This window comes from Dermochelys coriacea, chromosome 1 (genome assembly GCF_009764565.3).
Source record: "Dermochelys coriacea isolate rDerCor1 chromosome 1, rDerCor1.pri.v4, whole genome shotgun sequence".
Classification (NCBI taxonomy): domain Eukaryota; kingdom Metazoa; phylum Chordata; order Testudines; family Dermochelyidae; genus Dermochelys; species Dermochelys coriacea.
Window position 1 is genome coordinate 60079020 of NC_050068.2, and position 15691 is coordinate 60094710.

The 15691-nt window shown below is 38.7% G+C and overlaps 1 protein-coding gene across 5 annotated transcripts in view; it reads right to left on the reverse strand.

Annotated features, from left to right (window-relative positions):
* Positions 1-15691, reverse strand: part of GTF2F2 (general transcription factor IIF subunit 2) — a 142793-nt gene that overhangs the window by 5663 nt on the left and 121439 nt on the right. For 4 of the 5 annotated variants that reach the window (XM_038381053.2, XM_038381047.2, XM_043500782.1 and 1 more), the window contains one exon: positions 10681-10824. In XM_038381053.2, the coding sequence (XP_038236981.1) occupies positions 10681-10824 (144 nt within the window). Of the gene's footprint in view, positions 1-9289; positions 10049-10680; positions 10825-15691 lie in introns of those variants that run through there. The other variant, XM_043500796.1, reaches the window with a different exon arrangement.

Genomic DNA, 15691 nt, shown 5'->3' on the forward strand with positions numbered 1-15691 from the left:
TTAAAATTAAAATGAAGTTTAAACAGAATTTAGAAACTGTTAGAGCTTAATTTTTTTTAAAAAAGATGTATTTTTAAAAATGTCAATAATTGTTTTAAGTTAGTTTTTATTTACCTTGTAAATAAATTGTAGATGAAATTGCTGCACCCCCAAACCCTTTGAAAACAACTAAGCATTCTCCATATCTGTACACATACCCTTCTCCCTGCCAGCGCCAAAGACTGGAGAGCAGGGGCTGGGAGATTTGGGCATGAGTAGAAATGAGATTTGCCAATCCTAGCATCTCTCTCTTTAGTATAACTCAAAATTATATCAGAAAGTAACAAAAGAAGTCTCTCTTGTGGGAATAGTAAAAACAAGTTCACAAGAACAATGCAAAATAGGACTGACACTGAGTTCATTAGAAAAAAGAAAAGGAGTACTTGTGGCACCTTAGAGACTAACAAATTTATTAGAGCTTTTTGCGAATACAGACTAACACGGCTGCTACTCTGAAACCTGAGTTCATTAGGTTGTTTTTGTTGCACTTCCCTGCTTGAGAAACTTCCCTTTGTTTTCAAAAAGAAAAGGAGTACTTGTGGCACCTTAGAGACTAACAAATTTATTTGAGCATAAGCTTTCGTGAGCTACAGCTCACTTCATCGGTTGCATTCAGTGGAAAATACAGTAGGGAGATTTATATACATAGAGAACATGAAACAATGGGTATTATCACACACACTGTAACCAGAGCGATCACTTAAGGTGAGCTATTACCAGCAGGAGAGCGGGGGGAAGAGGGTGGGTAGAGACGGACTTTTTGTAGTGATAATCAAGGTAGGCCATTTCCAGCAGTTGACAAGAACGTCTGAGGAACGGTGGGGGTGGGGGAAAGATAAACATGGGGAAATAGTTTTACTTTGTGTAATGACCCATCCACTCCAAGTCTCTATTCAAGCGTAAGTTAATTTTATCCAGTTTGCAAATTAATTCCAATTCATCCAGACCATACCACACGATCCATTGTCTACAGCCAAGCTCTGCGATACAACCGCATTTGTTCCAACCCCTCAACAATTGTACACTGTTGTACAATTGTTGTAGTGAGACGAACACCTACAAGATCTCTATCAAGCATTCTTACAACTACAATACCCACCTGCTGAAGTGAAGAAACAGATTGACAGAGCCAGAAGAGTACCCAGAAGTCACCTACTACAGGACAGGCCCAACAAAGAAAATAACAGAACGCCACTAGCCATCACCTTCAGCCCCCAACTAAAACCTCTCCAACGCATCATCAAGGATCTACAACCTATCCTGAAGGACGAGCCATCACTCTCACAGATCTTGGGAGACAGGCCAGTACTTGCTTACAGACAGCCCCCCAACCTGAAGCAAATACTCAACAGCAACTACACACCACACAACAGAACCACTAACCCAGGAACCTATCCTTGCAACAAAACCTGTTGCCAACTGTGTTCATATATCTATTCAGGGGACACCATCAGAGGGCCTAATCACATCAGCCACACTATCAGAGGCTCATTCACCTGCACATCTATCAATGTGATATATGCCATCATGTGCCTCTGCCATGTACATTGGTCAAACTGGACAGTCTCTATGTAAAAGAATAAATGGACACAAATCAGATGTCAAGAATTATAACATTCAAAAACCAGTTGGAGAACACTTCAATCTCTCTGGTAACTCGATTACAGACTTAAAAGTGGCAATACTTCAACAACAGACTCCAGCGAGAGACTGCTGAATTGGAATTAATTTGCAAACTGGATACAATTAACTTAGGCTTGAATAGAGACTGGGAGTGGATGGGTCATTACACAAAGTAAAACTATTTCCTCCCCATGTTTATCTCCCCCCTGCCCTCCACCGTTCCTCAGACGTCCTTGTCAACTGCTGGAAATGGCCCACCTTGATTATCACTACAAAAAGTCCCCTCCTCCTCTCCCCTCCCCCCGCTCTGCTGCTGGTAATAGCTCACCTTAAATGATCACTCTGGTTACAGTGTGTATGGTAACACCCATTGTTTCATGTTCTCTATGTATATAAATCTCCCCACTGTATTTTCCACTGAATGCATCCGATGAAGTGAGCTGCGGCTCGCAAAAGCTTATGCTCAAATAAATTTGTTTGTCTCTAGGGTGCCACAAGTACTCCTTTTCTTTTTGTGAATACAGACTAAGATGGCTGCTACTCTGAAACCTTTGTTTTCAGTGAGTCCCGAGTTAGACTAAAGAGAAAAAATAACTGGTAGGGGAACCTCTCCTTTCTTCCACAATTGGGGAGAGGGGGCAGGAAGTTTGGGAACAGAGGGTAAAAGATAAACACTTCACAGGAGCGCTGATTCTAAGGTTTCTTTTGATTAGAATAGGAAGGTGTATTTTAAGAATGTTTTAGGTAGCAATGTTCTAACTAACATTCTAAAAACCATCTTTTATCCTTGAAAAGAGAAACTAAGGGGGAGTAGAGATGCAATATTCTCTCCCTTGATCAAAAACTCACAGACCTCAACTACCCGTCATGTAAATCAACACTACATTTAAAAGAAAAGGACTTGAATTTTCCTTCAGTCTTCATCAAATTTGCACTCTAGCACAAATCCTTAACAGAGATCTCAAATGCTTTCCCATCATTTATATACTATCAGATCAACACTGATCAACATCTGACTGTCACACATTGCATGCCTTTGGGAAGTCATTTTGCCGTAACATTGCTAAAGTGTGTCCTGCCACAGGTTTAGCTATCACAAAACAGTGTTTGTTAGCTAAATTCCTAATTTTTCCTCACAGCTTTGGTGTACCTCAGTGGAAAAGCCCTCCAGAAGTCAGGGGTAAGCAGTGGTGCTACTCTCTATGACTCAGAGAAAATATGTTCAGGCTGTTCATATGTTGACTCCCTGGAAGAGGGGGAGAGACTGATATGCCTCAGTGTATTCCTTGGGTCAATATAACATTTGTCCATTAAAATTACTGAAAGCAAGTACACTAAGAGCAACCCTGCATGTTTAACAGTGACTACCTGAACAGTCAGCAGATCTTCCCTCCCTGTCTTCTAGGTTGGGATTCATTGTTGTAGTGAATGATATAAGGGTAGTAAACAGCAAGGACATTTAAAACAAGGAGATGAGATTTGAATCCCTAGTGTCCTTTCCCCACTTCAGAGTAATTTCCCCATGGCTATGGGGGTCTTTGGTGAAGTGGGGAGAGAGTGTGCAAATCTCTTTATTTTTAGCCTCAGCCAGTAGTTTTTGGCATTCACACTACAGCAGATTTGTCATCAAATTAAAATGTGATGGGTTAAGCTTGGCACATATTTTATGTTATGGCTAAGAAGTTATAAAATATTCTGTAGACAAACACTATCAATGTAGAACTGATATTTTAGGAATCAGCACATGAGGAGCAACAATGTTGCCAGAGAACAGGTCTCAGAGTTTTTTTAGATTTATTGCAAAAGGGGTACAAAGAAAAGGTAATCCTGTAAGGGAAATACTGCCAAAAGACTATTTTAAAACCCTTATTTTCACTGTATCAATTCACTTTTCACCAAATCACCATGAAAAAGTCAGACAGTGCTCAAAAGTTATATTCTATCTTTTGGGTTTTGCCATTTCAAAGAGATTTTTACAAAAATAAAGGTTTTAAAGTTTCTGTTAAAACCCAACTCCGTAACACAACCTTAACTGTCACCCCTCCATCATAATGGATCTACTATACAAAAACTGCTGCTGTTACCTAGAAAATTTAAATTCCTGGAACAACTCTTCCAACTGCGAAATATTGAGCAGAGAATTAGTTTAGTTAAAATTACAAATAAAATGCCAGGCTCAGGTCCTTCTTCACAGTCTGAGTCCAGAAGGTCATTACAAGCAACTGTTCCCCCATCTCTAACAACCTCTCCTGCAGACTCAGACAAAATTCAAGACTCCACATTATTATTAATGGTGGGAGAGCTTGAAATGACATGGTCTGAAGATTACGCATATTACAATCTGATCCCCCTCCTCTCCTTTACACCTAACCTAACTCCATCTCCCAGCTTTCACAAAGCCTAGTGGAAATTAGCATCCAGATGGCACAATGAAGTCATTAAATTGAATTAATCTACTCACTAATATCCTGCACTATCAAAGGTACCTGTCATATTATAGCCTAAGCATCCTTTGGATTACTCAGTGCTATTGACAGGTTTCAGTGCTATTGGATGCTCAAAAAGTCATGGTAACTAAGCCATGCTTTCATCTGTGAGTGGCCTGAAGACTGCACTGGCCTGAAAATTGCTATTGCACTTGCTCCTGGCCAAATGATCCAAGCCTTTAGTGACCTTCAGGCTGATCAGTGGAACTCATCTCTTGGAATGAAACCATGTGCCCTGAAAAAGCTCCAACTGGAAGAAAATCCTCCAGTTTTCTCTCTGCTTACCAACACCCATCATCATGAGTACATCACTTCATTCTCTACCATCTGCACTTGCTCCCCTTTGATTATACAGTCCAATTCAAGGTCTCTGTTCCGATATTCAAAACCCTTCCAGGCTTTGGCCCTGGCTGCCTAAGGGTATGACTACACAGGAAAAAAAAAAAATCTACAGCCTCAGAGCCTGGGTCAACTGACTCAAGCTCATGAGTCTCACGCTGCAGAGCTAAAATAGCAGTGTAGTCATTTGGGCTTGGGTGGAAACCTGGGCTCTGAAACCTGATGAAAGGGGAGGGTCTAGAAGCCCAGTCCCCAGCCTGAGCCTGAACCTTTACTCTGATATTTCTAGCCCTGCCCTTGGGCCTGAGTCAGCTGGCCCGGGCTCAGAGACTTGCTGCCATGGAGGTGTTGTGTTTTGTTTGTTTGTTTTTGCTGTGTAGCCTACCCTAAAAGATCACCTCTCCCTCTGTGATCAGTACCTCCCAAAACAGCTATATTCCACTGGAACAATGACACTGTTAGATTACACTGACTAAGTATTAACACACAAGTGAGCATAATACATATACCAGTCTGCATCTAGAATTCCCATATCACCACAACTAAGTTTTATGTTGGGTTTTTTTGCAGTCTGAAGCAAAATTGTAAGTGATCAGGGATTCAAGACAATATCCATAAATATTCTCCTTTTGTGAAGAGAATGCCTCGAAATGCTGGAGCTGAAATTAACAACAACTGAATTTGTTTCACTGAATACACAGCACTCATTACAAAATTACTTGGTAACAAACAATAAGTAGATAACGTTACTGAATCTCACCGCTGAGTCTGAAAAAGTAGGCATCATTCAACCAAAGACAACCTTCATCTCCACACTCCTAATTGATGTTAAAACTCTTTTTTGAATCTGGTTGTTGTTATTAGGGATTCACGTACTTTTGTGGAAGGGGATGCTAGATTATTTTCTGTCTATGCATGTACATATGTAGATAAGGCAAAAGTGTTCAGATGCTCTTAGATGCATGAATTGTGTATCTTCAATTCATTTCTCAACATCAGGCCCAAGATTTAGTCCCTGAGCCTTTGCTTGATGGCTCTGTCCATTTTTAAATCTACAGGGACAGAAGTGAGTGGTATATTTTTTAGAAAGACTTCTCTTTGAGCATAAGTGCACCTGCAAATGCTCCTGATATCTGGATGGCCTCATCTGCCACTTGTCTCAAATGTTCTTAAGGCCAACTGATTATCAATTTCACATTGATTTTTTGCTGTGACACCTTAAGTTTTTCCTCAGTGCCCAACATTCTCTGTCCCCCTTCTTTGCTCTTCACATCCTTCTTTATCCCTCTACCCTTGCCCTTTGCTTCAGATCTTGCTCCCTAATATAAAAGCAACTTTTTTGAAATGAAGAAAGTGATAATGAAATTAAAACTTCTCTAAACCCATTGAAGCTAGTAGGAGTTATATGCACGTATACAAGTGTCAGAACATAATTAAAAGGGCAATTTCTCCAAGAAACTTGTTGCCCATCTCTTACAGATTATTATAAAACACTCAAGCATATTCAATGTTACGTGCAAGAGTTAATTAATGCAATATGAAGGAAAACAAGCAGAGAAAAAAGTCAGGAAATTCCAAAATTAAAGTTTTTTTAAAACATAGTGTTAACTTGGCAACATTGCACATCCTGTATATTTGAAAACTCTCCCAAAATGAAATACAGCATATTTGTGCAACCTCACCAAGTTAAAGCCTCTAAATATAATATTATCTCAAACTTGTGGCACATTAAATTGAGAAAATTAAGAGCAATTGAAAAGTATGGGAGGGAGAATGCTACTACCAGTGAATGCTACCACTGTCAGCAAAATTTAAAAAAGGGTAACAGAAACAAACAAGAACTTTATTAAAAAGTTAAACTGGAAACCTCTAGTTTAGAGCAATACAGAGTATTTGAAAAACCAATCCCCACTGACAGAAAAATAAACAGTAATGAGAAGAATGTGATTTCAGAGCAACTTTTGAACTTTCCACTGCTCAGGCTGCATTGGTAAGGAAGTCTGATGTCCTGGCACAGTATTTTCCAGAGGTTTGTCTGAAAAAACTCAAAATAAACCTAATCACCAGCTACTGCTCATTGTTTTCTGTTCTTCAGCAATATCCATTATTTTAATGTTACCCCATGACATTTATTACATGCACTAAGACCTACGGGATCAGACATTACTGTACCAATATTGTTCAAATATTCTGCAATAAAACAGGTAAAAAGGAGCCCACCTAGTAAACCATTCACACACAAAGTCTTTCAATTTTTTTTGTTTGGGAAAACTGTCTCCAAAATTTCAAAGACTGGAGTTACAGCATAAGGCGTTCTTATTGCTACTGCATTTTTTCAGGTCTGAGAAGCCTCAATGAAGTTTTTTAAATGGAGAGTGAAATGTTAGCATGGCATTATAGTGAGAACATACTTGGGAAGCTGCAAAATGCATTGACATCTAAGTTCTGAAAAATGTTTTCCAAAACTTACGAGGAATTCAAAAATACTTGAGAACAAGTGGACTAAGCGTAAGTGTTAGAAATAGTTATAAATAGCCCTCACTATTAGCCATTTATAAAAAAATACAGTTCAAATTAGATACAGTAGCCCTATTCTTTAGTGAATATTTTATTGTTTACACACCAGACAACTTCTGTTCTTTGTTATTTATTCAATCTAAGTCTGGAACAACTCCAACAACTTCTATGGAGTTACTCTATATTTAGATCAGGGTAAAGGAGAATAGATTTGACTATTATCATAGTGTAATTTGTATGTGTTTATATTATTTTGAAGTAAAAATACAAAATGTACTAGAATTCACAAGAGACCTGCTCTGTGTTTACAGGACTTCAGAATAAATATGTCAGATCCAACATATACCAATGTACTCTTCAAAAGTGTCAGAAGGATGCTATTTACAATCACACCAAAAATACTGGCATTTATTTGCTATTTGATTAACTAAGTTTTTGACTGTTTTGCTAAGTGAAGTTTAAACATTAACACCCAGTGAGGTAAGCATCAATAGATTAATTCTAACACAGCTGAAAAAAAAAACTGGCAAAACCTTTTAGTCAATTCTGAAAATAACCACAACATTTAGAAACCTAGAGGAAAAATTACATACCAAGAAAGTCTTAAAAGCTAATTTAGAAAATCAAGCAGTGAACACTTACGCAGAGTTTAATTAACAGCCAACCTCTTTACAATAAGTAAGAAGAGAAAATACCTATTGGACCTGTTGGCATGCATGTGTGCGCGCGCGGGCGGAAAGCAGAGCTGCTATGACAACAATGAAGCCACAGTGGGAAATAGGAACAGATACTATATTTTTGGAAAAAATATTTCACACTAGAGATTAATGTCTACGGGGCACTGAGAAAATTGGCACATTGGAATGAAAATAGGCTGAAGGGCAGGAAACAAATAGCTGATAGCTGTTAATGGAATTGTTTCCATTTAGAAAATGCTTACTAGAGAAGTACTTAAAGGAAACACAGTTAGAAACTTAGCATGTTAATTTGGGGAGGGGGGTCGGTGGCATATTGAAAGAATGTTTCTAAGTTATCAGTACACTGGATATCATGTGAACAAAGAGGAAGGCAGCCAAGCACAGGCTGTACTATCACCACTAATATTTGGGTGTAGGGGAATCAGCAAACAAAGATGGCAAACATCCATCAAAAAAGTAAAAGAAGAGGCAACTATATATCACGTTCTTCTGAACCGACACTGCAGAACATACTGAGAGGGAAAGGGTTTAACAGCTGTAAAATCTTGGCAGTCTTCAGATAAATGGGCAGGTTCAGCTCAAGTGAACAGGAAAACGTGGTGCTGGGTTGGAACAAAACATAAAATTAGGTAGATTGTATCGTTATTAAGAGTTTTATGGTTAAAAGCAATAGAGCTCACTGAGATTAGAGTAATTAATTAATGTAGATCCACCACACTATGAGCAGAATATAATTTCTTTCATAGAAATAAAACGAAAGTGACAGATACTATTTAGATTGGTGTAGAACCCAGATTGTGCTATGTGCTTTTCAAATACAGAAGATGACAAAGTCCCTGCTCCCAATAAGAACAGCCTGAAAAGATGAGGACAAAAAGGTGTGACTAAGGGGTACAACATATAAGCAAAGCAATCAAGATGATGATTGGTCACATATTACTGGTATATTTTTATCTTTTTTTTTTTAAATTGAGAACACAAGATTTCCTTCCCCATTCCCTCCACACAACTCAGCCCTCATCTTCCTCCCACCCCAACTCTCAGTTTGTGTCCCAACACCCTCCCATTCCAAACAGATGAAGAGTTTACTCATATAATAAATAAATGAAACAGAGAAATGGATGAATTAATCAGCTTGTTTATTCTATGTGTTCAGCCTTCAGGTGCTTGAATAAGAGAATCATGGCTTTGTGGACCTGCTCAAGGAGGTCATTCCATCATTTAACTGGTTAAAATTTTTAAATAACTGTCTCCTTCCCCACTCTGAATGCTAGGTACAGATATGGGGACCCACATGAAAACCTCCTAAGCTTACTTTTACCAGCTTAGACTAAAACTTCCCCAAGGTACAAACTTTTTTACCCTTTGCCCTTGGACTTTCGCTGCCACCACCAAACGTCTAACACCGGTATTATTATTATTAGGAAAGAGTTCGTTTGGAAACATCTTTCCCCCCAAAATCCTCCCAAATCTTACCCCCCTTTTTTTCTGGGGAAGGTTTGATAAAAATCCTCACCAATTTGCATAGGTGACCATAGACCCAAACCCTTGGATCTTAAGAACAATGAAAAAAGCATTCAGTTTCTTAAAAGAAGAATGTTAATAGAAGAAAAAGTAAAAAAGAATCATGTCTATAAAATCAGGATGGTAAATACCTTACAGGGTAATTAGATTCAAAACATAGAGAATCCCTCTAGGCAAAACCTTAAGTTACAAAAAGACACAAAAACAGGAATATCCATTCCATTCAGCACAGCTTATTTTCTCAGCCATTTAAACAAACAGAATCTAACGCATATCTAGCTAAATTACTTACTAAGTTCTAAGACTCCATTCCTGTTCTGTCCCCGGCAAAAGCATCACACAGACAGTCTATTTACTTACATATCTCCACATTTGATACGTATTAAGTGAGCAAAACTGATGTGTATTCAGTGTATTATAATAAGGAATATAGGGATCTAATACTTTTAGGTTATAATTTGGGCCACTATTTGTGTTGTGTATATAACATGGAGTGCTGGAAGGAGCTCAGGAAATTAGCCAGAGCTGCTGCAGTTCCTACTATTGGTCTTCAGGGATTGCTATTGTGTTCAGCAGGCTACTTGCAGTTCCGGGGGTGGGCGCACAAGGTAGAGAACTAGGGAGTTAGACAGCAGCTCTGCATTTCATGATGCTTTGTTGAGGGTATCCATAAAGACAAAAATCCTGGGGAACTGGAGAAAGAGGCAAAACCCTATGGGTGCAACTCCTTTTCCACTTCCCCTGCCAGAACTAGCAGGGCATAAAAGGCAGTCTCTCCCCTGCAGAAGGCTGCTGGCACTTGCCAGAAGGTCCGGTTGGGATCTGCCAGGATGGGAAAGGGAAACAGAAAAGAAATCCAAGGGCTGGAGTGAGGTTGTAGAATGTCATTTCATCAAGGGAAAGAAGGGACAGGGCTACTCCCTCAAAGCCCATTTTTGAGTATGTATTTTTGTGTTTCTTTTCATGTTTTATTTTCATCCTAAACAGTCTCACACACAAATGAGGTAGAAAAAAGCCTGAACCGCCCCCACTCCCAAAAGTGGAATTTTAAAATTCTGAATGTTGGCAATAATGAGAATATAATATTAAATGTATTTGGGGCCTGATATTATATATATTTTTTCTACCTAGTTATATAGATACAGAGTCTGATTTCTAGCATTAAAACACAGAAGCCAAACATAGAAGAGATCTATTATTTTAGCCATCTCTTTGCCAAGGGAGGAATTAATCTCCACAATATTTCATATCTATTTAGTTCTGAATAAATGGATCTTAAAATTGTGTGCCAACTTTCCTCTCTTTACTATAAACACACAATAAATACATTTAAAAGGTATATTTTTAAGACTATGTACCATAAGTATAAAAGACATATTCCTAATCATCAATATATTTTGTAGTGGTCATTACTGAAAAATATGTTACGAAGGCTATTATAAACACATACATACCACAGGCTGTTTGGTTATGTCCACCAAGTCCTTAATGTTGTAATACTGGTGTTTTTCAAAGGCAGAAAAAAGCATGTCCAACACTTGCTGTTTATCAGCCCGAGCTCGTTTTCCATCTTCTTTTTTCTTTTTTTCATACTCAATCTATGAATTAAAATATTTTTTTTTTAAAAAGATGTACATGCGACACAGTCTCTGGGTATTTCTCTATACAGAGTACTACAGTATTTATATTGTAAAAAAAAAAATCTATTTAATAAAATGTTTTGCAGCTACATTCTGCTTTTCCTTTCCAGAAAATCAACATGTGAATGATCAATCAATCCTTAGTACCTCTAACACATAGATAAATAATAACTCCACTTCAAAAATAAAGGAACAGATGCAGAGAGATTAAGTGACTTGTCCAAAGCTAGAGAGAGTTCACATCCCAGTGTCAGAACAGGGATATGAATTCAAAAGTTCTCAGTGTACACCTCTTGACGCAGTCAACTTATTTTCATTCTCGGGTGCATTTTGGTGATTTATTACACTATAATTATTCTGAAAGTCTATGTTTCTTAAATTTGAGAAATCTTCAAAGCAGCAGCAAGTCAGCAACATTTGCAAACTGCACCAGTCAATAAAGTGGGTTATAAAATACCATCTTGATTGCCAAGATCTACAGCATAACAGCTGGACTCCACAGAAACTATAGAATGCGAACAAAAATCCAGGCAGTTTACTTTTTTGTTTTAAACAGTACACAGATATTTGTATCCAAAGCACTCCACTGAAAATCCAACAGGCAATGAGCTACGACATCCTGCAAATACTGGAGAGATATTATGGCTTTCCAACATCTTATAATCCTCTTAAACTACATTGTGAATTTAATTTCATTCTGTCAAGTGCTGCTATAGCGCCGTCCCACAAAAATAGATTTTTGTATTGGAAACAAGCAAGCATGTTAGACACAGTCCACCTATAAACTCATCCGCAAAAAATTACAGGGATCTTCAAATTAGGTAATGACAGAATCAAGTGTGGATCCTTTAACTATAAAGCAAACAGAATTAGGGACCCATTAGTTTGATGGAAACTTGTTACATAGATAAAGAACATAGAGTTACAAAAGTTTTGTGGTAACAAGTTTACTCCTTTAACCCGTGGCTTGGGTATCATGAGCAGAATATTTGGGGTTAGTGCTTTCCCCTCCCTCCAAATTTTGCAAGCAGATTCCCCACCAAAGCAATCAACCAGCTCTGTGCTGCACACATTTCTGTGGTGATGCAGGGACCAGAACGAAACTGAGTAAGATTTGCAGGTTACACTTGTACCATAGAGAAACAGTACTGTATCTGAATCCAGGCAGACAGTACTACTGTATACTGTGGAGGGAAAACACAATTTTTGGGCCTCTGTCATGGTGCTTAACATGAAGGGTAGGAAAATCTGAGTTGATTGGCCCTTTACTACCTGGGGTGGAGAGTGGAAAAGAAGCAGTAAAAGTGCCTGCTGTTTTTGCTGGAAGTATCACAGTGCGCTGTACCTAATGTCTGATGACTGGGAAGTTCTCTGCATGTCACTGTGGAAGGAACTGTCCTTGAGTCTCAGTCTGCAAAGTCTTAAAATTGTGTTTAATTTCTAGCCAGGGTAGGGTCAGACTTCTTAATTTGCTGGGGGTGGGTATTGGCTCAGGCGAAGGTGGGTATATTGAGCACCTAACTTCTTCCCATTGAGCTCTCTCTCTCAGGCTCACTTCCCAAATTACTATTGTTGTGCTCTAGCTCAAGCGAACGTTATGCACTTGATGCAGAAACTCCTGTTGTTAGGCAGGTCAGACTTTTAAAATGTATTTCATTGTGTAACCATAACAGTCCCTTCTGGTCTTAAAACTCTACGAATCTGCTACATCCTATCTGAGCCTGATAATCTTATTGTCATGTATACCTATATAATCTATATCACAGGAGCACCAGAAGATACTTGTCATGAATGGAGTTCCACTGTGTTAGGTGCTGTACCCACACTTAGAAAGACAGCTTCCACCCCGAGGAACAGTGAAATTTTTGTTTGTTTTTTCTGTAGTGACTGCCTGTGATTAGTATTCTCTGGAAAGGGCTCTTTTGTCATATAAGCTGAGCTAGTATCAAAGGAGACGATGGCTGTCATATAAATAAGGTCTTCTGAGAGTAAGTAAGCCATGACGTGAAGCCACACTATTTTAAAAGATAAAGACGTTGATCTGTTCTATTAGGGATTTTATTTGTATTTTGACAAATTCATGCATTTGGTCTGCTGGAGATTGTTGCTGTAGAGTGGCAATTGCTCACTGTCCCATTACCTAACATGGTTTCCTTAACTCTAGCCATAAAGTGGAAAGGAGAGCTTTTGGTTTTCTTTTTTAAAATCTTCATATGGTTATCAGCCAATTCTGTTCTCCGTTACACCAGTGCAGGTCTGGAATAATGAGACTGGCTTCCACAGAGTTATTTCAGATTGGCACGTTTGTAAGTAAGACCAGACTTCGGCTCTCTGCAACTAATCTCTCTTTGGTGTTTCTGAAGTGTCCATTATTATTGTGAAAAGAAAAGGAGTACTTGTGGCACCTTAGAGACTAACAAATTTATTAGAGCATAAGCTTTCGTGAGCTACAGCTCACTTCATTGGATTATTGTGGTATCTAAGTGCTGTAATAATACTTTGTGTATATAACACTTTCCATCTGAAGATCTCAAATAACTTTATAAACATTGATGAATAACATCCCTATAATTAATAATAATAATAATAATAAATATATGAAGTAAGGAAGAATCATCCTCATTTTACATGGGGGGAAACCAAGATAGAGAGATTCACTGGCCTGCCCAAAATCAGTGTCGCATTGTACCCTGTAGTGACAACATAACATGGAGGGGGGAGAAACAAACGGAAGAGGGAGGAATTAAACATATCTTTACAAATCAGTTTAATTTACTATGGGACTACAAATAATAGTAAGCTCCTGGTGGAAATTGCTGTCTCTCAGCTTGGTTTCTGCCAGAATCCTTCCCTTTGGCTGTTTCATGCTCAAGTACAGGAATCCATTGTACTGTGGAACTCTTTAAAAACACCCTTGAATAAAATCTTCCTCTATTGAAATGTATAGTGTCTTTCTGGCCATAATTTCTGCAAAATATTAATTTAATATGCTTATCCACTTATAAATTCAGGAAGTGGGGTCAAGGATGAATGAGAATTGGTCCCTCTGGGCAGCAAGAATCTTCTTCATTAATTCAAAACAAACAAAATAAAGCAAAAAAGTCAAATGAACTGTTTTGCTTAGGACAAGGTCAGTCTTTAGGTAGATGGTCTCTACATAAAGAAAAGGAGTACTTGTGGCACCTTAGAGACTAACAAATTTATTAGAGCATAAGCTTTCGTGAGCTACAGCTCACTTCATCGGATGCATTTACTGTAGCTCACGAAAGCTTATGCTCTAATAAATTTGTTAGTCTCTAAGGTGCCACAAGTACTCCTTTTCTTTTTGCGAATACAGACTAACACGGCTGCTACTCTGAAACCTGTGATTATGCCGGTCTCTACATAAATACTAGTGATCAGTGAAACTGGAGCTGAAAAATGTGTTAGTCATTGGTCACTTTTGCCTTTTACCCTATTTACTGCGATGTAAATAAAAACGCAGCTGACTGACCCTTCCTTGTCCATTGGGGGGGGGGGAAGGCCATCAATCACCTCTCAAAGCTGCTGTGAAAGTTTACCAGGACACTCATTAATATTGGTATTACCGCAGTGCCCAGAGGGACCTCCTAATCCTGTCAATAACTTGTAATTATTTCCTAGCATATAGCTGATAAGTAGACTGTTCGGCAAGAACAGGAAAATGAATGGGACTTCTTTTATAAGAGAGTGATAACTTTGTGTTGAGGGACTCAAGGACTGGCACAGTCCTCTATTAGGAGAGGGGTTTTTCCAGCAAAAGTAGCCACAGTAGAATCAACTTTGAGAAAGGCAGCTCACTAATCTTGCTAATCTTGGAGGAATCAACTAGGAGGCCGAAATGAAAATTGGTATAATCAATTAACTTCCGATAGCAGGATGCAGTGGGATAGCAGCACTAAATTATAACTTAACATGTATGAAAAGCACCTCTAGCTCTCTTGAGGGATGCAATTCAGTGATTTTCCATCATAAGATAGGCAAGTCCTTCAAGAGCAAAATGCCTCAATTGATAAGGAACTGTCTCCTGAAGGGAGTCTTCACAGAAATCAGGTCCATGTGGCATCTGGCAATAGGGACAAATGTAGAGTAGTAGTAGAGGCCCAGGCCATTAGCCTATAAATATATCTGAAGTGAGTTTTTATATGATACACCCATAATATAAAAAATATCATAAGAAGAGACACAGGGACTGGGAACAACATAAATGTAACAGGTAGACCCAAAGAGGTTTTAAGTGTAAATACTTTCTGAACCTAAAGCTTGGCAGGAGCAGAGGAGGGATTATCTGGTCATGCAATGGCTGCCACAAAAGACTCCGATATCAGAAAAGCCAGGTCCAGTAGGAAGGAGAAAGGAAGAATAATAGCTTCAACTGTGGCTCCTTTCAGGTCCTGAGGTCGTACATAATAGAAGTAAGAGACAGACTTGCTGAAAGTCTCCAGGTAAGGATAAAATGGGGTAAAAAACAAGGGTGATGTCATGGTTAGGGTGACCAGATGTCTTGATTTTATAGGGTCAGTCCCAATATTTGGGGCTTTGTCTTATGTAGAGTCCTATTACACTCTACCCCCCATCCTGATTTTTCACACTTGCTGTCTGGTCACCCTAGTCATGGTAGGGGTCTACTACAGACTACCAAACCAGGAAGAAGAGGTGGATGAGATTTTTTTTAAACAACTAACGAAATCATTCAATGCACAGGACTTGGTGGTGATGAGAGACTTCAACTACCCAGACATCTGTTGGGAAAACAACATAGCAGGGCACAGATTATCCAACAAGTTACTGGAATGTATTGGAGATT